The sequence below is a fragment of the Xenopus laevis genome, chromosome 8S (genome assembly GCF_017654675.1).
Source record: "Xenopus laevis strain J_2021 chromosome 8S, Xenopus_laevis_v10.1, whole genome shotgun sequence".
NCBI lineage: Eukaryota > Metazoa > Chordata > Amphibia > Anura > Pipidae > Xenopus > Xenopus laevis.
Genome location: NC_054386.1, coordinates 87,751,659 through 87,776,028, shown reverse-complemented (window position 1 = coordinate 87,776,028; position 24,370 = coordinate 87,751,659). Strand labels below are relative to the sequence as shown.

The window sequence follows — 24,370 nt, the reverse complement described above, 5'->3', positions numbered from 1 at the left end:
ATGTCATTGCCATTTTTAGATCACAGATGAACAAACCTGTCTCTTATGACTAAGACTCATTATTGTTTTTCCATTGTCCAAAGCTACTGCTCACATTTCATAAGTGATAACCTTCTCCCTGTAGATAAAGGATATTACATATTACCATGGTATAGTACATATTACTATGGTATAGCATAACCTTCAGAAGTGGCCTGCAGATAGGATCACAGAATCCTTTGAGCTTTTAGGATAGTGTCAACCCGGGCAGTGTCTCTGCTGGTGGATTTCTGATTGCAGAGAAATGTCTGGATCTGCCTTTCTAAAATGTTTTAAGCTAAAGACTGCCTGCACCATAAAAGTTGATGGGAGGAACCACAGATAGTTCCAGATGATTCTCCAATGTGGGAAATAAGTTAGTTGAGAATCTAAATAGTGTGACTTTAGGCCCTTATTAATTAAAGCTAATTATCCCATAAATCATGAATGATTTGTAGGTAGCAGCATTTTCCAGTATTTGTGACTTGGAGAAAGGTACGGGACAATTAATAATAATCTAATGAGAGCAGTTGTGGCTCTATGTTACCTCTCCTTTCAAGTAATGAACAAGCTGAATTCCTAAAATACTGTATAATAACCCCATCTATTTTGCAAATTATATTGACGTTAAGCTAGGGCTGATCATGGATCCCTTACAGGAAATTAATAGATTTACATAATAAGCTGTAACAGACCATTAAGAAAAAAAATATGGCCAGATCCTCCAGGAATTTGGCTGTGGTTAGAAATATTGGGTTAAACTGGCCATAGATGTAAAGATTTTTAAAATATCTCTTCGTTATCGTAAGGCCACGATTATCTCAAAATGATCGTTTAAGTGTATGATTTGTCCATCAACTAAAAAGACCATTTTAAGCGGTATTGCCAGGAAAACTGAGGGGAGCTGCCTGCTTGGCCCTGCAAACATAGATACATTGTACTGGGGCCGATAATTTTTTTTTAACCTGGCCGATCAATTTTCTGACAGATGTCGGACGAAAAATCGTAAGATGCACGATCGTTCGATTCCCACTAACCACACGATAATTTGAAGGATTGGTCGGATTGCACTGAAATCGATTGTTCACCAACGAAAGATCTTTGCATCTATGGGGACCTTTAGGATCTGGTGTACAATTGTCTGCAGATCTTAATACTCTCCATCAGGGCTTTGCCTTACGTATTTCTTGTTGTCACGAACAAAAGACACTGCTGTGTTCAGATATCAGCTCCTCTGTTCTATCATTGGTGAACAGGGCTGCCATTGGTAATCATGAGCCCCCTTCGATAAGAGTGTCCTTGTAGATGGTGGGCCCTGCCAACAAGTAAAATGGGACTCTATTGACAATAACATGCCCCTCATGTGCACGTTCTGATCAGTCTTGACCACTCCCCAGTTATCCCAAAGCAATCTTCAATTCCACCACAAGCCCCAACTATTTCAAGATTTAAGCTGGCCATAGACGCAACAATCGTGGATTAGTAAAATTTTCAGTCCATGTGTGGAGAGTCCCGACATTTTTCGTCCGGCGGAGATCAGTCATTTGGTCGATTGGACATGTTAGAAAATTTCTGTCGGCTGCCGATAATATCTCTGCGTGTATTGCCGATCATACGATTTTCAGTGGGAGACTGTCACTAGCTTTGTCTATCGTTCGATTGCTGTCAGGGGCAGAACATCATTTATTTGGTTGGAATGGTAAGACTTTGATCTGAATGGTAAGTGGCAGGTCGGGAGATGGGAAAGTCTGATCGTACGATGATTCGTACGATCGGATCTTCGCGTCTGTGGCCAGCTTTACATTTTTTTGGCCCCCACCCTCTGCCAAAGTTCTCCTGACAACAGTAACCCCCTGATGGTTGCTCTGTTGCTGGACACCTCCATGGCAGTCTGTCATTGTACTTTGTAAAAAGTGATGGAGGACACACTGTAAATACTTGTGTCACCAAACATTGGCTGAAGGAGACATTTCTGGCTGCTCCTCACACTTTGGTCAGGACATTCAGACAGACTATTGTAACTGTCAAAAAGTCTGGCTTTAAATTCTGCAGCTAAAATAGTGTGTCTTAATTTAATCTTGAGCCAGGAGTGCAGGTAAAGGTTAAGACCAATAGAAGAAGGCCAGGACAAAGCGTGCACTGAATGTGATACAAGATATATGCCTTAAATTATTTATCTTTTTCAGGCTTTGTCAATACTGGTATAATTCAGACCTCAAAAGAGCCCCAGGAATCCACAAGCAGATCAATTCGTGCTGATAAAATCCCTGCGGAATCGCATACTTTCAGAGAGTATGGAGGTTGGTGGAAAGGATAGATTGGAGGCTGGAAATAGCTGTTTTTATTTTCTTCTAATAGATTTTTCTTCCTCCTGAGGTGAAGGAGATATTTAGACTTTTAACGCTTTGTGGCCATAAGGGGCAGCCAGTGTGAAGCCCTTTGGCAGAAAAGACATTCAAGGTCGCATACTAGACTGCATTTCTATAGACCAATGAAGTTATATGAAATAATAACCTCATAATGCTGTCATTATGTACAAGGTTTCCATGATTACTGCCCCAAACATTTCTTATATTTTTCATTTAATTCTGCTATGGTCTACTCATCAAAAAAAACATACCAAAATGTTAACTATGGTAACCCTAGGTTATTTAGAGGGTCATTGATTTTGCCATTAGTGGTTTAAAGACAACTGCTCTGAAGCTGCCCTGCTCCGAATGCATAGGGGATGCTGAATGTTTTCCTGACGGAAATAAAAAAGATAGGTCAGCAACCTCATAATAGAAAAATCCTTTTTAGAGTGATCTTTTAGGATTTACTGGTGCAATTCTGCATTTCCAATATTCCCCTTACAAAGGTACAAAGTGAGTGATCTCTGTAGCCTGACATGCAGCGAATCCCTTGCAACATTGCCATTAAAGAGAGTGCGCACCTTTGAGTTAACTTTTAGTAAGATGTAGAGACTTAAATTCTGAGACAATTTGCACTTGGTTTTCATTTTTTGTTATTTGTGGTTTCTGAGTTATTCATCTTTTTATTCAACAACTCTCCTGTTTGCAAATTCAACAATCTGGTTGCTAGGGTCCAAATGACCCTAACAACCATGCAACAATTTGAATACGACACTGGAATATGAATAGGAGAGGCCTGAATAGAAAGACAAGTAATAAAAAGTAGCAATAACAATGCATATGTAGCCTTACAGAGCATTTGTTTTTTAGATGGGGTCAGTGACCCTTATTTGAATGCTGGAAAAAGTCAGAAAAAGAAGGCAAAAAATTAAAAAAACTATAAAAAAGCAATAATGGAGACCAATTGAAAAGTTGCTTAGAATTATCCATTCTAAAATATACTAAAAGTTAACTGGGATAATGCAAAACCCATGGGTCGAAAGTGTTCAAGCCAAGAATGTGAGTCACAGGGTAGGTGGCTGGTTAAACTTCAAGCACAGTACCAGCCAAAATACAAGCCCCTCCCCTTTTGAGGCTCATAATGTCCATGATGGAGAAGTTGGGCCAGGTGCTGGTAGAATATGACTTTTAACTGGTTTGGGAAGGAACACGTTGAGGTTGAATCTGGGTTAAAAAATGGCTTCCCTGCTCATCACTCAAATTGATGTTAAGCTAGATGGTGTGATGAATCACATGTTGCAGTTCATTCAATGGTACAGGGCTGCTTACCTTTGTGAGTACAAAGTAATGGCATCACATGGGCAGCTGCTTTACCAGCCTCTGACTCTTACCCGTGTCCTTGGCAAAATGGCTTTGATTTGTGCCATTTTTACTTAGAGTTAATTAGGATTTGTTTACTGTATATTAGGGGGCACATTTACTTAGCTCGAGTGAAGGAATAGAAGAAAAAATACTTCGAATTTCGAATGTTTTTTTTTAGGCTACTTCGACCATCGAATTGGCTACTTCAACCTTCGACTACGACTTTGAATCGAAAAAAGACTATTCGACCATTCAATAGTCGAAAGTACTGTCTCTTTAAAAAAAACTTTGACCAACTACTTCGCCACCTAAAACTTACCGAACATCAATGTTAGTCTATGGAGAAGGTCCCCATAGGCTTCCTAACAATTTTCTGATCGAAGGAAAATCGTTCGATTGATGGATTAAAATCCTTCGAATCGTTCATTTCAAAGGATTTAATCGTTCGATCGAACGATTTTTTCTTCGATCGTAGGAAATGCGGTAAATCCTTCAACTTCGATATTCGAAGTCAAAGGATTTTACTTAGACGGTCGAATATCGAGGGTTAATTAACCCTCGATATTCGACCATTAGTAAATGTGCCCCTAGGTGTTAGTTTTGCTTTAAAGACTGAGCTGGTTTTAATGTAGACCAGAAAAAGCATTTACCTAAGTGCTTGGCATCGGAGGGCAACATAAAACATATACTGTAAATAACATACAAGGATGATATTATGTAACAATTGTGGGATTATTTCAGAATAAACATCATGGATGTCCAACCTACAGGCCTCCAGCTGCTAATGAGCAACTCCCTGTAACCCTCTGAGATTACAGTGCTGTAGCCAAGGCTTGTGATAAAATGAAATGTGTATGCATGTAAAGTCATTCTGCATAACCCATCATTTATTACAGGTCATATACTGTATGATTGATGTGATTGATGTGTGGTGTGAAATTTTCAGACGCCGTGTTTTTTTATCCAACAATTTAAAATTTTCCCAGAATTATAGTGTGAATGCAACAACATGGGAGGTTACATCTGCTACAGTTGTTATGTCTAAATCAGCAACATTTGCAAATTGTGTGCATGCTTCAGCTTACTTTTTCAGAGTGGGAATTGGGTCACTTCTGGTGCGTGGAGGTAAAATCGCAAATATATTTTACATAGTGAACTTATTGCACGAGGCTAAAGTTTCAGCTTGTCAATAGCAGCAATGATCCAGGACTTCAAACTTGTCACAGGGGGTCACCATCTTGGAAAGTGTCTGTGACACTCACATGCTCAGTGGGCTCTGATTGGCTGTTGAGAAGCTAAGCTTAGGGCTCGTCACTAATTATCCAGCAGAAAATGAGGTTTGTCTGTAATATAAGCTGATGTTACAGGTTTGCTGATTATTAAATTCTGATGCTAATTGCACTGGTTTCTGTGCTGCCATGTAGTAATTATCTGTATTAATTACTTATCAGCCTTATATTGTGACATTTCTATTCTATATGTACTGTATATTGTGAGTGGGTCCCTAAGCTCAGTAAGTGACAGCAGCACAGAGCATGTGCAGTGAATCAGCACAAAAGAAGATGGGGAGCTACTGGGGCATCTTTGGAGACACAGATCTTTACTGCTAAAGGACTGTGGTTGCCTTGGGCTGGTACAGAAGCCCAAAACATGATGTACAACATTTTTAACTACTTTTGTAATTACACTTTAGTTCTTCATTAATCAATGGTGTTAATGCATGCACCGTTTACATCTAATCTAGCACGGTTGCATTCTAAATTACTCTTATCTTCGGCAAACAGTCCTATAGTATCACAGTGTGTTAGTGTTGGTTAGTGCACAGTGGTTGCCAAGTTGTATTCAAATTTTGCCAAAAATGTCATAACTTGCTGTCAGTTTCCAGTTGGATTTATGAAACTGCCCAGTGAACAGACCCTTAGAATTCACCTCCAAAACATTTGAGCCGTTAATCCAGCAAACTTCTAAGGGCTTTAGCACATGGGCAGATTTGGGGAGATTTAGTCGCCTGGTGACTAATCGCCTCTTCTTCGGGGCGCTAATCTCCCCGAACTGCCTTCCCTCTGCTAAAATGAAAAATCTGCCCGTGAAATGAATCGGAAATGAATCTGCCCGTGTGCTAAAGGCCTAAGGCTGAATTCCATGGCAGCCCCTAAACCAAAAGCCCTAATTGGGTTATTCAGCCAGAGCTGGAGTTGCATGGTCTGGTTACCCTTTAACTAGAGAATGTTCATCAGAAGCAAAACTAAAGATATGGGGATTATATAATTACTGGGTTAAAGTGTGTGCAGGTCTTGTAACCCATAGCAACAAATGAGTGATCATCTGATTGACTGCAGTGGTATTGGGCCATTTCCTGGGATCATTATGCATACCAAGCCCGTGCCATCAGCAGTTACAGTATTTTATTAAACAGACGCACAGGCTTGGTAAATCATGCATTGATTAAAAAAAAAAAGATGCTCATCAAATAAATATGAAACAGTTTTGAAGCATTTCATCTCAAAGAAGCAGGCAGCAGCCCATGAGCAGGATTTCACTCGTGTTTATTATTGAAGTTCCCATGCATATTAATGTATTTAAGGCTGATATTCCCCACGCGACCACACTACAGACAGTAAAGCTTTGCCACTGATATGATACATCCAGGTATATACAAAGAATATTCACACGTTCTCACCTTCTGCTCACAGCCCCGGCAGCTTGTTCTCGACACTGCCTCACCTCAGGCTACCCACACGCATTTTGTTCTTATATTTTTATTTGATTTTTATTTTTTTTTTAAATAAAATGAATAAGACATCTGGCAAGGCACCCATATTCAATCATACTTTTCAACATTACCATATAACCCAAAGATAACAGAAATAAATAAAGCCTGTATACTGGGATGCTAGGCTGTTATAATCCCTTGACAGAGGGGAGGTCTGCTGCTTGAAGCAATATCTTCTTTGTGGTGGGTACCAATATAGGGGCAAATTCACTAAGCGCCGAAGCACCGAACGCTAGCGTTACTTCGCTAGCGTTACTTCGCTAGCGTTTGGCATTTTCGTTACTGCGCAAATACACTAACGAACGCTGGCGTAGTTTCGCTAGTGTTACTTTGCACCCTTACGCCTGGCGAAGTTTCGCTAAAATTCACTAACTTGCGCAGTGTACTGAACGCTACCTTTTACGCTAGACTTCCTTCGCCACCTCAGACCAGGTGAAGCGCAATAGAGTAGATAGGGATTGCTTCAAAAAAAGTCCAAATTTTTTCTAAGTCCCAAAAAACGCTGGCGTGTTTTCTACATTATGGGTGATAGGCTGAAAAAGATCGAAAACGTTTTTGGGGCTCCCCTCCTTCCCCCCTACGTTTCCTGACTCATGGCAACTTACCTATACAGTGGGCACATGTGTAGGGCAAAATAAAATTTTTATATGATGCTTTGAAGGTTTTCTAGCCATTTGTGCTGATACGTATTCCTCCATTGAAATCTGAATTTGGCGCCGTATGCAAATTAGCCTTCGCTAGCGTAACTTCGCTTTACTTAGCGAATCAACGTTAGCGCAACTTCGCAACCTTACGCTACCCGTGAGAGCAACTTCGGATTTTAGTGAATTTGCGAAGCGCTGGCGAAACTATGCCTGGCGAAGTGCGGCGAAGTTACGCCTGGCGCAACTACGAATCTTAGTAAATTTGCCCCATAGTGTGGCTATTTGCACTGAAGTTTCCTGCACCAGAAATTAGCACCTAGATTGCTCTCTTTCCATGAATCTGCGCTGAACTATCTGTGGGAGCTACAGCACCATTATAAAGACCCAGGGCCAGGTCAGGCTTATATTATTATTATGGAATGCTTTGACATGTTGGACGGGGGTCGACAGATTTTTTTTAATGCTTTGGAAAATAAAACTGAAATAAAAACTTTCCATTATACATTCATTAAAGGGGACCTGTCTCACTAAGAAATAATTTCAAATTCTTTTCTATCATGTTAGTTTACTTACACTGTATTTATTTTTTAAAATTTGTTTCCTTCTGTTTTGGAAGTATACAATCACAGCAAGCAGGCAGCAGCCATTTTATGGACACGGTTATTAAGGGAAATTGTGTATCACCCCAAAATCTTGTGTATGAACCAGAATGAGGGGCCTAATGTCCATGTGCAGTGCCCTACACAATTATAGAGCCTGAGGAGAGAAGGGGGAATGTGGGGAGAGCAGTGACATGTAGGAAGTGCTGAATGGAAAGTGAAAGTAATTGACTGCCCCTCCTCTATGCCACGGGCATAGAGGCGGGGCAGGAAAAATTTGATTGACAGTTTAGATATTTAAACACCTTTATAACAGGTATGGATGTTTTAATGAAAAAAAATTTTGGGGTTCCATATTTAATTTGGAAAGGACTTTCATTATGCAGTTTTTTATGTGTAGGTGACAGGTCCACTTTAAATATCTTTCAATGGCGTCAAAGTTATGGACAGGACTTTCCAAAAAAAGGTTTCATTATGGGATTGAGCTAGTGATCATAATGATTATCTCTTCCTATGCAAAGTATAGTTTCAACCATAAAAATCTGCAGTTGTAATTCTAAGCATTTCTTTCATAAATTTGACTTTATACTTATTTGTAAATAGAACTGCATTCTTTCTGTCCCTTATTCCTTCCACTGCTAGTTCTGACCACTGAAAACAATGTAGTGGCAGTCAGTTCTCCGTCAACCAAGATTCCAATTCCCAGTTGTATATTGGAAAGTTGTTTATAATAATATTTGCTTTCAATTTGATTTCGTTTTGCTTCCCTTTTGAGCGACTGGAAGAGTGCCCCTCTGGGATTTAATTCTATAGACCTTAAAACAGATCAAACTTCTTTTAGACAGAAATTTACCACTAGGATATTATCAATTGCTGGTACATGTTTATGAGCCTTTCACCATATTCAGTTGTTGTGGAAACGCTTCCATGGTAAGTATTGGAGGCACATTTGTAAAAGGTCGAATTTCGAGTTCATATGAGTTTTTAAAAACTCCCATAAACCCGAAATTCGACCAATCAGATCTATTAAAAAAAATAGATTTTTCAAAACCCGGGTGAATAGAATCGACCCGAAAACTCTAATCAAATTCAATGTGAGTTTTAAAAACGCGAATGTCAAGAAGGCTGCAAACAACTCCAAATTGATCCCAGGAGGTCTTCCATTGACTGAAACAGCAATTCAGCAGGTTTTAGGTGTCGAATAGTCGAATTTGAGTTCTTTAAAGGCCAGTGTATGATAAATTTGAAAATCAAATTCGAATTAAAAAAAAAAACTCGAATCAGATTTTATCAATTCCCTAGTCGAATTTGACAGTTTTGGCCATAAAATTCGAATTTTCACTTCGACCCTTGATAAATCTGCCCTTTAGTGTCAGGCAAATGGTTATACATGTTTTGCAGCATTTAGGGGTCTTCCTCCTTTATTAAGTGCAGGGCCCCACAGAGAAATTCCCTATAATATCATTCTGCAACTTCTCCTTATTACAGATGCATTTTAATCCTCCCTTACATAATGGCCATAGCATACTGGCTTTGAACCCTAAGCAGAGGCAATTTATAGCAGAAGCAATTGTTATCTTTATCTTATTTTAAGAGTTAGAAGAATTTCTAGGTTTTGTGACATTAAACTAGGAGCAGGTGCGGTCGAACAAAATAAAATACAGAAACGTTTGATGGAGCATAAGCATACAATTGCTCTATGATTTATTTATTGTCCCGATAAGGTCGCTTAACCTGCGGCAAAGATCTGCACTTGGCAAGGGTTGCCATCTGGTTGGTAAAAATAATGCTTGGTGACAATGTTATTAATAGGGAACAAATATAAAAATATAAGAAGTATGGTTGTTTTCTAAGGCAACCCTACTAGGGAACAAGGTCTGAGGGATTCATGGACTTTTATTTAGTGGGTGATGCAGGTTAAATATGAGGGAGGTTAGTTCCACTTTAAATTCCTAACTCCAGATATGGAGAAATATGTTTAAAATACCCGTGTCAGCTGCTCAGGACAAGGAAGTCCCTTTGATGACCATGAATAACCTTGATTGTAAAGGATTCTGCATTATCTGGGAGAAATCACACTTTAAATCAAAGCAAACCAAATCATAACCAAACCCTTTCACTGTGCATATGTATCATACATTACCTGTGCAGTAATTCACAGAAGTGCTAGAATGCAGGAACATGCACATACTATAGGTCTCTTTTCTCAATGCTATTGGGTGGGCTAAAGCTTTAGTGCTTTGAACAACTAGTAGTGACACGTTTATGTTTACACATAATGGCATTTTGTAATTTCATTATTAAGTCAAATCCAAACTTTATGGATTTGAAACATCTCATTTGAAATATTAACAATATTGAAAGTTAACAATATTAAGCCTATTTAAAAAGCTGTAGAATTGCTGATGCAGTGGTCGTTAAACTTCTTGTTTTGGACCCTGCGGTAGAGTCCTGCATGAGTCGATTTTCTTATAGCTGTAACCGACCCATACCCGTTACCTGTGACCTGCACTCCAAACCTGCAAACTTCAATTTTCCCCCACTGATCCTCTACCCAAAACCGACACGCGTATCTAGAAGTGATATCACTTTGGCCTGGAAGTGATGTCACTCCGGTGCTGAATCTGCACAATAATAGAAAAAACTACCAGAACCACAGGGGTGGGTGGGAGGGAACAAGCCCGCACCTCTGTTGGGTACCCAGCCGGGTTACACACAGATTGCCCGCACACCCAGGTAATTGGGGACTTTTTGCCTGAAACGAGAACAACTTTGCAGGTATTCCGCGGGTACCCAACACAATGAAGGACTGTGCCCTGTGGCCACCTGAGGCAGCCGTAGCGGTGCTGCCCTCCCCGTCCCGCTTAACTTTACAGTGTTGGATCTCTGATAAGGGGGGCTGCACCACTAGTGCATAGAGCGCAGTTGCTTTCTGCACTAGAAGAGTCGAAATTCCAATTTAAAAATTGGAATTTTGGCTTTTGCGGTTACTAGGAGTGGCTTTAGTCAGGACCACCCCTAGCTTAGGAAATGAGTACAATATAGAGCTATGTTGGTGTCTCACCAATTTGACTGTAAATGATCTTCAAGCTGGGCTTCCAAATGTATCTAGTAGAGAAAATAGCAATCACACAACTAGCCTCCATGCTGAGTTGCCTTTGCTAGTGCTCCAGTCCAACAGTTGCAGGTGCAGGTGCAGTCCAACAGTTTGGGAGTCACTGGGTTATATAGAGGAGTAGATCAAGTTCTATGAAGAAATGTCAGGATTTTATGACACACTATGTGCTTTAATAGGACAGTTTCTGTAACTCCAAGGCAGACAACTTAAAAAGAATTTCCTGTAGCACTTAGAGTGACCATAGGATTAGAATACTATTGGCTTTTGTTTGGCAAATTCTTGAAATCTTTCTTGAAGCCCAGATATTCATCTGCATAAGTCATGCCATAGACTATTTGTATAGCCAAACTGCTCTTGGCATGACTTAACCTTAAAACAACCAAACATCAAATTTTCGTCTTGCAGGGCAGGGTTTAACCCTGCACATTCCCGGACATGCTTCAGTTACAGGTTCCATTGTCACTACTAAATTAATTGCATATTCAGCACTGTTAGAGCATTACAGTCTTTTTATCTTTCACATTCTTCAATTTCTATCACCTTCTTTATCTTTTAGCTGCATCCTGGCTGGCTCTACATCACACTCCAGGGACCCCAGTATCTGAGACTGATTACAAAGACCCTTTCCTAACAATAACCCGTAAAATTTCAATTAAAAAAATTGAAGGGTACGCAACGTAAAGCTCTTCAGCCTCCACTACCACCAGAAGCCTGCATCACATCCAACTTTATCATCTTTTTAATTTATCACTTTGACTCTACTTATTAACATTGACTCTACTGTTGGCTGTAAATCCTATCTTCTGTCTAAGAATTATGAGAGTTGTAGATCAAAGTTCCCTGCCCTTCACCTAAACTGACAATCCTATTAGTATCATATAGTTGAGCAGGGTATGTATTGGCCAATCCTCATGTAAAGGTTGCCGGCATTTAAAGTTCCCTCCAAGGTGTGCGCTTGTGCCTGTGCACATAACAAATTGGGATGCACACAAAGATTTTTGTGTAAAAACACACAATTTTACATTCTGACCTGAGTGCACTGTTTTTAAAAACTGCACACAAGTTTAAAAGAAACTGTTTGTATACATAGCTGAGAAGGAATTAGAGGGAACATTGCCTGCATTATTTTGAAATTGGCAATATGTAGTTTGTGATCCAAAATGATCTCCCTAAGATTTGCTTAGTTTACATAGATTACTCTTAATCCACCCCCACCTTGGCTTTCCCTCCTTTATTTTTCTCTTGGTTATTTAAATCTTAACTACAATTGTCTTTTTTTCTATGGTATCTTCAATTGTAATCTAGGGAGCTGCCCGTTTGGCTGGTTAATGCTATATGTATACTACAATATTGGCATCCCAGTATAAATACTGACACAGAGCATTGCGCATTTGACAATTAAAAATTATCAGAGCCACCGGCACCTGCAACAGTAGAAGCAAAATAATATATGTAAAATTAGCCTCTATATGAAACAAGGTTCATACATCAAACGTGATATATTGTCTAACACATCTACCCTCTACTCAAAATATCTTCATATCTTGAATACTTCTTCACTTTCCTATCTCATTAAAACAGCCTAGAACTCTCTCTTTCTAAATATGTCTGTCCAACCTTTGTACAAACACCCATGTTCTTGCCTTCTCATACTTATCTCCTTCAGTATTTCTCTTGAATCTTCCTTACTGTTATATGTTTAACCACGGTATTTCTGTTTAATCACTCTCACAACAATGTTCATTTGTAGGGCTTAATTAATCAAGCATTGTTCCCAGTGAGCTATGTCACATGTAGGACATGTTAAGACACATCAACTGTTGAGTTCTTTAGGGCTTACATATAAGCAAGCAATGCAAAACCGACCTTCCAGAAGTGCGAGCACCTTGCTACACAACATTAAAGGTCTAATAAGAGCTTTCCTTCATTTTATATAATTTAAAAAAAAAAAACATTAAAAAAAAAAGACTGTTTCCCAATGACATTCAAGAGGAAGCTCAGAAAGATGGAGGTCCACTCCATACTGCTAAATTCACCTCCTACAGAGAAAGTATCCTCGTAGCCGAGAGTGAACATTCAAAGGTCCTTGTAGCTCTTGGGTCCATGTGGTTGTTTCTAGATAAGATTTAAAGACAAACATAGTGAGAAAAGGTGTATTACTTGCATACCTGAAGTAAAAGGATATTGTCATGATTTTTTATGGTGTAGTTTTATTTCTAATTTATTGTACATTGTTTACATTGCAAATAATTCACTCTATCATATAAAATTTTATTCCTGAACTCACAAATATATATATTTTAATTGTAATATTGGTGTATAAGCAGTCATCTCAGGTCATTGTGCCTGATCCTGTGTTTTCAGAAAGAGCCAGCACTTCATGATGGAACTACTTTCTGTAACAGACGGTGTCTCAAATCCAGAACTAACTCCAAGGTTCCGGTCTCGGCTCACTCTTCTGCCTATAGCAGCCGCCTTTGGCTTCTGGAGGAATCCACGCTACTAAGATGACGCCAGGATTTAACGTGAGAGAACCAGGGTGAGAGTTCTGGGCAGGCTAGGGAACCGAACTATAAGGGATGGATGGGGAGTAGACAGCTTAGACCTGAAACAAGCCAGGTCAAACCAACAATGCGATACCAAATATTGAGCGGAGCGTAGTCACAGGCCAGGGTCAAAGCCAACGGGTGCAAAAATATTCAAATTTCTTGAAAAACAAAATGATACCAAGCTGGTTACCATCTCATTGTTCTATTGTTAAGCTGCTGGGAAGGAATCGGAGAGGGGTTATAATCACTCCTACAGAGTGACTGAAGTTTATCAGAGCAGACATCACATGACTGGGGGCATCTGGAAAACTGACAGTATGTTTAGTCCCATGTCAAATCTCAAAATTAAATCTATATAAAAAAAATCTGTTTGCTCTTTGGAAAAAAGCAGCACTAATAACTGATGCTTTTTGAAAATAACATGTTTTCCCATGACAGTATCCCTTTAAAGACACACCTATTCCCTATGTCATGGATATTGTCCATTCCGTGTGTGCTGTAACAATCATTGTCTGTCTTGTCTTCAGCTGGTCATACATGGGCTTCTATTGGCTACTAATTCAGCCAATCTTGACAACAGCCCTATGTATGGGACCAAAACAATATCTTGCTTGTTCAGTATATGATTGGTGCTCAGTGAGATATCAGTTGTGACGGCTGCTAAAGCCCATTGTCAAGGACCACATTAAATCATTGATGCAGTTCTCATCCATTGAGTTTGCACAGGCCTTTCTGTTTCATTTGGGGACTATATGATCAGATCAGTCCAATATGGCCCAACATTTGTGTAATCAAACTGGTCAATGTGATGGACCTTAATACAAATCTAATATGAAAACCTATATAGACATTTTTTTGAACAAAGAACAAAATTACTCCAGCCGGGGGTATCATGTTCTTTTTTATGCTAATGGCCTGCTGAGCACTTCCTGAGCTGCAATCTGCATATACAAGCAATGAACATTTCCTTTCCCCCCAGCTGAAGATAAAAGCAGAAATATTAAACATCAAAGTTCTGCAAAATGTATAGACATGTTTGTGCCTTGTCTGAAAATGCTCTGCTGTTTCAGGGAACTTTGTTTTAAGTCATTTTGCATTGGACTGAAAAACAAAAACTCAAAGAGAATTTCAAGTATGCTGAAAGAACAAAGTAAAACACATATGTTGCTTAGCTTCCTACAATGTACAATATGCACGGGCTATACTTTTTGGCTGAAATTGTGTTTTCATTACACCCTACATAAAGCAAATCAAAAACAAAAAATCTGGAGTGGCCCACTGTTTAGTAAAAAAGTAGCCCAAATATTTCTTAAAAGTAAAAAATCTTTATTACTTTACTAAACATAAGGTCTCTCAATTTTTTGTTTTTGATTTGCTTTACCAAAAGATGTATAACCCTTGGACTGGGGGTTTTCTGGGACATGACCACTGTATATTATTTTGGACTTAACTGAGAAATAGTTTTTCTTCAATTGGATTTATGACCTATGCCTTAAAGGGATCCTGTCATCGGAAAACATGTTTTTTTCAAAACGCATCAGTTAATAGTGCTGCTCCAGCAGAATTCTGCACTGAAATACATTTCTCAAAAGAGCAGATTTTTTTATATTCAATTTTGAAATCTGACATGGGGCTAGACATATTGTCAATTTCCCAGCTGCCCCTGGTCATGTGACTTGTGCCTGCACTTTAGGAGAGAAATGCTTTCTGGCAGGTTGCTGTTTTTCCTTCTCAATGTAACTGAATGTGTCTCAGTGGGACATGGGATTTTACTATTGAGTGTTGTTCTTAGATCTACCAGGCAGCTGTTATCTTGTGTTAGGGAGCTGTTATCTGGTTACCTTCCCATTGTTCTTTTGTTTGGCTGCCGGGGGGAAAAGGGAGGGGGTGATATCCCTCCAACTTGCAGTACAGCAGTAAAGAGTGATTGAAGTTTATCAGAGCACAAGTCACATGACTTGGGGCAGCTGGGAAATTGACAAAATGTCTAGCCCCATGTGAGATTTGAAAATTGAATATAAAAATATCTGTTTGCTCTTTTGAGAAATGGATTTCAGTGCAGAATTCTGCTGGAGCAGCACTTTTAACTGATGCATTTTGAAAAAAAATTTTTTTTCCCATGACAGTATCCCTTTAAGGTAGAACTACACACATCGGATAAATTCAATATATGTTAGTCTGAATTCCAGGCATCAATTTTAATATGCACCTGACAGATTGGTCATTCCTCTCTTTAATGGCATGTGCCATTAAATGGACCTCTACAAAGGCTAAACCCAACAGAATGTGACTAAAGGTGGCCATAGATGTAAAGATCCACTCGTTTGACGATGTCGCCAAATGAGCAGATCTAGGGCCCAACAATCGGATCATAATGGATCCAATACAGGCAGTCGGATTGCGGGACTGCATACACAAATAGATGTGGCCGCAATCCGACTGGATTTTTTAACCCGCCAGATCGAGATCAGGCCGATTTTCGGCCAGATATCAATCTGGGAAGTCCAACAGATGGCCCCACACACAGGCCAATAAGCTGCCGACTCGGTCTGTCTGCAGCTTTTATCAGCCCGTGTATGGGGGCCTTTAGGCTAGGGTACATAGTTTTCTTAGTCCTGTCGAGTTTAGCCTTTTCTGCCAAAACCTGTTTTGCCTATGCTATTTTCTAATGACAATACTCCAACAGTGTAGGTGCCACACCACCCAACTTAAATAATAGGATGATGCACAGTATTTCTTCAATATAATGCCTCCCCAGACATGGATTATACACTATTATAGTGAAAATGGAATAATATATAGGTAGCTTTGATAAACCGTGCTATAGGTATGGGATCCATTATCCGGAAACCCATTATCCAGAAAGCTCTGAATTACGGAAAGGCCATCTCCCATAGACTCCATTATAATCATATAATCCAAATTTTTAAAAATGATTTTCTTCTCCTCTGTAATAATAAACAGTACATTGTGCTTGATCCAAACTATGATATAATTAATCCTTACTGGAAGCAAACTCAGCTTATTTGTTTAATTTAATGTTTACATTATTTTCTAATAGACTTAAGGTATGAAGATCCAAATTACAGAAAGGTACATTATCTGGAAAACCCAAGGTTCCGAGAATTCTGAATAACAAGTCCCATACCTGTATTCCTAATTTCTAGCAGTAAATGAGAGTGTCATTGTAATAGGGCACAGAGGTACAGACACTACTATAATACAGTAAATAGACAAGTTCTCATACACCAACCTTTTGATACTCTGTACTCTTTAAAGTGCTGGCCACATTCTTCGGTTCCCTCGCCCTTTTGTGCAGGATGGGGAGGTTGGAGACTGTCTGCTTCACAGAAATCTTTCCAGTTGTGTCTGAGTGCAGTTCTCCAGAAGCAGGCAACGCTTTGTTGGAAATTTTGGTATTTGCTCCTTTAGTTATTTTTGAATGACCCTGAAATTTATGCCCAGAAACTTTTAGGATAGTTTTGTTTTGGGGCCCTTTGATTCCTAACCGGGGTGTATTGGTTTTCACTAGCTCATTTGTTGGATGCAGTTTTTTGGAAGTCCCATTAGAGGAACTTTTCAGATCAGCAGATTTCTCTTCTACCTTGGCCTTTGTAAAGGTTTCAAACATGCCTTCCATGTCTCCAGCCCCAGTCTCTTCAGTTGACATTGGAGGGGTTGCACTACGAACAGATCCATTCAGCTCTCCACAGTCGCTGTCATGAGAAGAGATAGATAGATAGGAAATAAAGTCACCCCTTTCAAGCTGCTTACGGGAATGCTCCAGCACCTTCTTCTTGAGCTGTGTCCCTGTAACATGACTTGGTCTCTCCTGTGGAACTGAGCCATGCAGTACTGTGGATGCCATATCAAGAATTTCTTTCACAAATTCATGTACATTGCAGTCTGGGTTCTTAGTCTTCTCATAAGAAGCATGGCAAGAACAGGTAGTATCTTGGCTGCTGCCTAATGCCAAGGAACTACTGTCTGGCATTTCTACATCTAGAACTGCATCACGAGTCACACGTAAGCTGCTTTTACCATTAAATGGTGGGCCGAGCTCTCTGGGTTTATGATATGCTAAAGCAGGCATGCTAGGTGGATGAAGCTTCTCTGTCTTGGTTATTGATATCATTGGGTGGGGCGCAGGTTTGCTATGCTTTTCTGGTGTTGTTACTTTGCTAGCACAGTTTTTAACTGGAGCTAACCTATTACTGACATTTCCATTCTCCATATCATCCACTAGCTGAGGGGAGGTAAATAACGTTTTCTCCTGTTCTGTTTTTGTCACCTTCTTACATGAGTCTTTTCCATTCCCATTGTTCTCCCAATGTCTTTGTAAAAAGCTTTGCAAAGCTTTTTTATCCGTCGATGCCCCTGGCATGTCCTGTACTATTCTGCTTATTTTTCTCTTCTCTTTTGGAAGGAAGAATGAGGGTCTAACCCAGGCCTGCATCTCTCGTCTGATAAAATCAGCCCCCAAGGGTAGTTCTGTGCCATCCTCAGCTTCATCTTCACTTCCCAAACTAGAGTTTTGCTCTTCAAACTCCTCCTCCTCTTCCTCAGTTAATGTGATAGTGGAGCTGGACAGTAGATCACTGTCATCCTCCTCATCTGTGCAAGCTGAAGTGCAAGACACATTGACAATCATACTGAGGTTAGCTTCCCCTTCCTCCCCACCTAAGGAGCGACTTAAATGCTTGTGGAAAGATGCGTTAGCGCCCAACAACCTTCCTTTTAGCACCGCTAGGTCCTCCGACTTTAAAGACAATTCTTCACTACTACTTAGTTCTGTCAGTTCAGAACCAAGATCTGCATTCCCAGATGATGCCTTGTCTTGTGGGGACTGAAACCCAGTCACAGAAGTCTCTCGAGAACCGCTTCGTAGGGTTATATCATCAGACAAACTACGTTTCATTTTTTGTTCAGATGGACATTCAATGTCTTCTAACCTTTTTAGTAAGTCCAAGGTGCGCTTGCTTAGTTCTTCCCCAGGTTCACTCCCTGGTGTGACATCTGCAGAGACTTGTTGGCTGAATAGGTCCTCGTTGCTTTTGTAAGATGCTGGCCAGCTCTCCAGGGACACACTACGTCTGAGTGAAGTGTTTTCCAGTACTTCACAAGCAACAGAGAGGGATTCCAATGAAGAGGAGGGAGAAGGAGAGTCTTGAGCACTAAGCACCTCAATAAGATCTTGGAAGTCAGTTGTATCTTCTGGGCTGTGGTCTTTTGAGCTTGGAAGAAGCATGGTCCTGTTAACAGCAGTTTGTCCAGCTATCTTTGAAAAAGAAAAGCTTGGGATAGATATCTGTGCTCTTTCCATTGGACCAGTTTTAAATCTGTCTATCTGCAAGAAAGAGCAGTCATATAATGTGCAAGGAGCAAATTGCTTGGTTCTTGAGTATGATACAGGTCCATCCTCTATGATCACTATTTGCTCAATGTCCTCATTCTTCCCTTGCAACCCCTCCCCATCCAATGAAAGGCATCCCTCTGAATTAGCAGCAGTCACTCCTTCCCCACCGCTAGCAATACCGCTTTCACATTCTGAATGTCCAGTGGAGCCTCCTTTGGTTTTTGGGGGTTGTAAACTGTGTTCTTGGGAAGGACCACTAGCTAAATCTGGCAAAGATGTAAATGTATTGCCCTGTAAAAGGGACAAGGATAGAGGTGCTAACTTTGGATCCTTTCCCAGTGAGGAATCAATGCCTGTCCTGAAGAGTTCCATGTTGTGTAAACTGTAAACTTGATATACAGGAGTTTGACTTTGGTGACTTAGGTGCCCTGAGATGGCTTGTTCTGAGCAATGTCTTTCATATGATGCTGTAGCTTCTGTTGTCAGACTCTCAGGATCTTGATTGCCACATACTGATTCTGCCGTTATATCTGTCTCATCCCACTCTAAAGCTTCTTCTACCACAGAGCTCCTCAGATCTGCCCAGTCTGGGTCCACAAAGAAATCTAATTCCTGAAAGAGAGCCACAGGTTACAATAAATGTCTGCTTAAATCGTTATGAAGATATATATCACAGACTGAGAGGAAACTGTCCCATTAACCTGACAAAACTGGTCAACCCTTTCCCCTGTTCCTTTGTGAAGTGATGGATTCTGAAACATGAGGTCCCTGTGCTTTTCATAGTGGGTGGAACACAGATTCTTTGGACACTAGCGTGACATCAAGTCCCATGATCCATGACTTCACAACCGATCAAGTTGAGGAAGGGTTTTAATGGCTGCCAAGCAGGTCTGGACTTGGATTCAAAATAGGCTCTGCCAATTATAGCACCCAGAGGCCCAAAGAGCCCACTAAATAGTGACTGTTTTAGTGGCATCTTACAGCAGCCCCTCTGACATTTTCCAGAATCCACAAATTCCCAGTATGAGTCTGCCTTTAAGCTGAGGAGGGGTTGGGAAAGTGGTTCTATAAGGCTGTCTATCATGGTCTGTGTGAAACTTAACTGAGTCAGAGGGGTGGAGAGTGTGCAGATTGGAGGCAGGGTCAAGGGGGATGGCTGTGGTGGGAGTTAGGATCCAGGAATATTTAAAGGCAAGTTAAAGGCAAAACAAGGTAGGGAGATGGGGAATAACATATGTACCCACAATTGTATTGGGAGTAAATTTGCAATATTAGTCTTAGCTGGTGATTTACTGGCTAGGGTGGTGAAATATATATTAAACGTATATATTAAACAGTGTGTCTTCTAAAAGCCTAGCCAGAGGCCTGGTACTTCTCTTGCTCAAGGAACAATAAATCTATATATTTAATGACATTTCAGTAACACACACACACCTCATTGGTGCAATACATTAGCAAATACCCAATTATATTCTCCAAAATAATGGCAATATATATTATTATAATACACAAAAGCCATGAATATCCTGTAAATTACATCCTTATAAACGGTGACTAGTGATGTCATCAGTTATAAACGGCGAGTAGTGATGTCATTTCTGTCACATGACTCACTAAAACTTGTGTATTATAATAAATGAAGTACCCCTTGTTGGAAAATATGAGGATATTAGAAGTAACCTTGGCCTTGTGCTTTTATGTGGTCATGGAACTCCTCAGTAACTTATAATATCCTTATATTTTACAATAGGGGGTACTTTATTCACTATATAACTAATGCCATCCCATGCATGCCCCAAGGGATAAAGTAGCCTAACCAACAAGTATCATTTCTGTTACAACTCTAAGCCACTCACCTGTTCATCCCCAACTTCTCTCTGCAGTTGTCTTTGCCACTGAGTACTCTGCATCACTATAGCCTCCCACCTCCTCTCTAGATTTACACTTAGCAGCTGCAGGCTAGGGGTGTCTTGTTGTGGGGTGCGCTCCTTGAGGTTCATGAGATGGTGACACAGACGCAGGACAGACATCACTCCACGCCGGCGTAGTCGAAGGTCAGTGCAAAGAGCCTGTTGAGAAGGAACACAGATAATATCTAGATACAGTCATGGCTGGGTTATAAAAGGTGGCGAATTTGTATCATCTATAGAAATGGAAAACCAAACCTGGTTAGGGTGAGAAGGGCTAAAAGGAGTCAAAAAGCCCTTCACTAGCATTTTACATGCAAAGTGAAGCCTTCTGAAATCAGAAGGTATTTACTTGTCTCATGCCATACACACATTACTGCTTAGATACCAAATAAGAGTTTTAATTCTCCCATAAGGCATCATGGGCGGAGACATGCAAATCACTCCTTTATGTCCCTTTGGCCAACTATGCATCCAGAACCTATCATCTATAGAAGAAACCCAGCAGGCAGTTTTCATTAGCACCTATGGCATTCCATTGAGTTTGAGTGTACTTACTATATACAATGTGTAAAAAAACAATCATGGTGCTCCAGATTAGCTACTCACAGCAACCAATTAGAACTTTGAGTTTGAAAATTAAACAAATTGCTGGTTGGTTTATGTAGGTAATTGCAATGGTGCAATTTAGCCCCTTTGATGGTCAATAAAATCTACCAGAATTCCTCAGCGGCTAAAGGCATTTGACATTCCCTCGCTGGAGAAAGATAATGGAACGCCGGCTTAGGATCAAGGCCTGATGAATAGATCTGTTCATGAACAATCAGCGATCACATAAACAATTTAATTTTATTAGGATGAAATAAAGGGTCTGTCAGTTCCATTACATTTACTGCAAGTAGATTTCTGCATACTAAGCCCCTATTTATAACGGCTTGGCACCAGGACAGCAGTGTTTTGGTTTTTTTGGTCCATGAGTACTTGTATTTAACGGATGTAGGAAACATCAGTAATAATAGCATAGAAAGGGTTAAGTGTCATGAACTAGAGGACCAGGAAGGGCAATCAATATGACTCGTCTTACGCAGACACAGAGTCTGACAAATAGGCAGATTAAAAGGCCACTGAGAGCCATCGCTCTCTGCCAATTATCACCATGTATCATCGCTGGGCCCAACAAGGAAGGCAGAAATATGGCCTTTTAAATGGCACTATTAAAGTGTTCACTGATAATGAAGCACATGGCTTGCCCTAATCACAGCTCACACGGGAGAAGGACCTGAATCAGACTGTGTGGCTGGCTGGAAACCCGTGCAGGGAGCTTAGATACCATACAGAATTTGATATATACTCAGGGTTTGCATAAATATATGGGAGCTGTATTACATTATGGGAAGAGATGTTTTTTTTTAATGGGATAGGGGCTGGCAGCTGTAGGAAATGTTATTGGTAAGGGTTATATGAAGCCTTAAAAAACTGCTGGGTTATAAAGAATTATAGTTGGGTTTGTAGGAAGAGATTCAACTAAGCAGTAAGAACTGTATAGCAACAATGGACAAAGATGTTGATTAACTACAGCTAGCAGCCTCCAAAGACTTAAGTTAACTTTTAGTGGCTAATTCTATGCAACTTTTCAATGGGTCTTCATTTTTTCTTTTGTATAGTTTTTTTTAAATTATTTGCTTTCTTCTTTTGACTCTTTCCAGCTTTCAAATAGGGGGTCACTGACCCCCATCTAAAAAAACAAATGCTCTCTAAGGCTACAAGTGTATTGTTTTACTCAGGTCCTTTCCTATTCATATTGCAAACTCTTAGTCATCTCTGTGGTTGCTAGGATAATTTGAACCCTAGCAACCCGATTGCAGAAGCTGCAAACTGGAGAGCTGCAGAATAAAAAACGAAATGAGTCAAAAACCGCAAATAGTAAAAAATTAAATAGTCGCAAATAGTCTCCGAATATCATTCTCTATATCATACTAAAAGTTAATTTAAAGGTGAACCACTCCTGTAAATTGGTGGCGGGGTGACCTGGGTGGGCACTAATTACTTTTTTAAGATGATTTACAGAGAACAATAAAAAGAGAATTACTAGGAAGCGGCATGGGGTGTATCAGGGCTGCAATTACAGTGCACCAGAATAGAACTGGTTACAAGCAATCATTATATGAAATATTCTAGACTGATGGCTAAAAAAAAGTATGTGTCATATTTCCAAATTTCACTAGAGAGCTGTTATATAATCAGTAAAGTTTTATGTGATCATAAGAGAAATGGTATGACTGGTTTATGGGAAGGCATATAAAGACTATTCCAGTATTCTAAGCAGCAAGAAGAGGTAAACATTGACTGGGGCTAAAAACATACAGCTCAGATAAAAGTTGGAAACCAAAGTGGCCTCACATGATTATTGTCCTTATAGAGGTGGCACACTTGGCTACTTGGGGAGATTAGTCGCCCAGCAACAAATCGCCTCTTCTTCAGGCAACTAATCTACACTAAATGCCTTCCCGATGGCTAGAATGTAAATTGCCGGTCGGATGGCATTCAGATCGCTTCGGCTTTCCGAAGTCATCCGAAGTTTCCTTGTCAGGCAACTTTGGGCGACTTCGGAAAGACAAAGTAATCCAAGTGCCATCCCGTGATTCACATTCTAGCCAGCGGGAAGGCATTGCAGGGAGATTAGTTGCCCAAAAAAGAGGCAATTTGTAGATGGGCGACTCATGAGGAAACTTCGGATGAATTCGGAAAAAAAATGCTCCGCGTGCCATCCCGCCGGCGATTTACATTCTAGTCGGCAGGGATGCAGTTTGGGGAGATTAGTCGCCACGAATTGCAGTGTGTGTCTCTGCCCTTAGGGTTGTCACCTGTTCATTATAGTCAGACAGGCCTACCATAAAAACCTACACTATTTGACACTATCTGTATCTAATTGCTGTGGACCCATGGGGTCTGGTGGTTCCTAGGAGGCCCAGCCTCATTAGTAAAAATTATGAAAAATGTAAGCTTGCTCCAAAAGTTTACACCAACTTCAAGCAGGTGTTAAAGTTTTGCAATGCACAATTAATAAAAGCTAATGAAGAATATTACATGCACATTTTTATTCTCAAACTTGTTCTCTTTGCAAATTTTATTACATTTTCCCCCTAGTTCTCTGCAGTGTCAGACTGGGACACCAGGAGCCCACCCAAAAACCTTAGACTAGGGGCCCACCAAAGAACCATAGACCAGAGGCCCACTCTCAGTACTATTATTCTTCTTCTCCTCACTCAACCTCTATTCTCCTAGTCTCTATTTTTACATACTATAATCTATTATTCCATTTATTTAACCTCTTTGTTCTCATAGAAATAGGGAATGGCCATGAAATCTTTAGCAGAACAAGGGCCCACTGACACCTGGGCCGACCGGGAGTTTTCCTGATATCCCGGTGGGCCAGTCCGACACTGGTTCTCTGACATACTCCCAGTCTCTGGGATCTTTTGCATATACTAGGGATGCACCGAATCCACTGTTTTGGATTCGGCCGAACCCCCGAATCCTTCGCGAAAGATTCGGTGAATACCGAACTGAATCCTAATTTGCATATTAAGGGGACAACCTTTTTTACTTCCTTGTTTTGTGACAAAAAGTCATGAGATTTCCCTCCTCGCCCCTAATTTGCATATGCAAATTAGGATTCGGGTTTGGTTCAGC

At 40.2% G+C, this 24,370-nt stretch overlaps 2 protein-coding genes across 2 annotated transcripts in view; one reads left to right on the top strand and one right to left on the bottom strand.

The window, feature by feature from the left end:
- The window catches only part of LOC108700312, a 782,191-nt gene that overhangs the window by 590,435 nt on the left and 167,386 nt on the right, over positions 1-24,370 (top strand). The gene's annotated exons all lie outside the window — the stretch shown is intronic.
- Positions 9,417-24,370, bottom strand: part of LOC108700313 (A-kinase anchor protein 6) — a 117,357-nt gene continuing 102,403 nt past the window's right edge. Inside the window, exons 12-14 of the mRNA XM_018233403.2 lie at positions 20,627-20,839; positions 16,668-19,382; positions 9,417-12,980 (exon numbers count right to left, since the gene is read on the bottom strand). Of these exons, the coding sequence (XP_018088892.1) occupies positions 12,942-12,980; positions 16,668-19,382; positions 20,627-20,839 (2,967 nt within the window). The 3' untranslated portion in view covers positions 9,417-12,941. The remainder of the gene's footprint in view (positions 12,981-16,667; positions 19,383-20,626; positions 20,840-24,370) is intronic.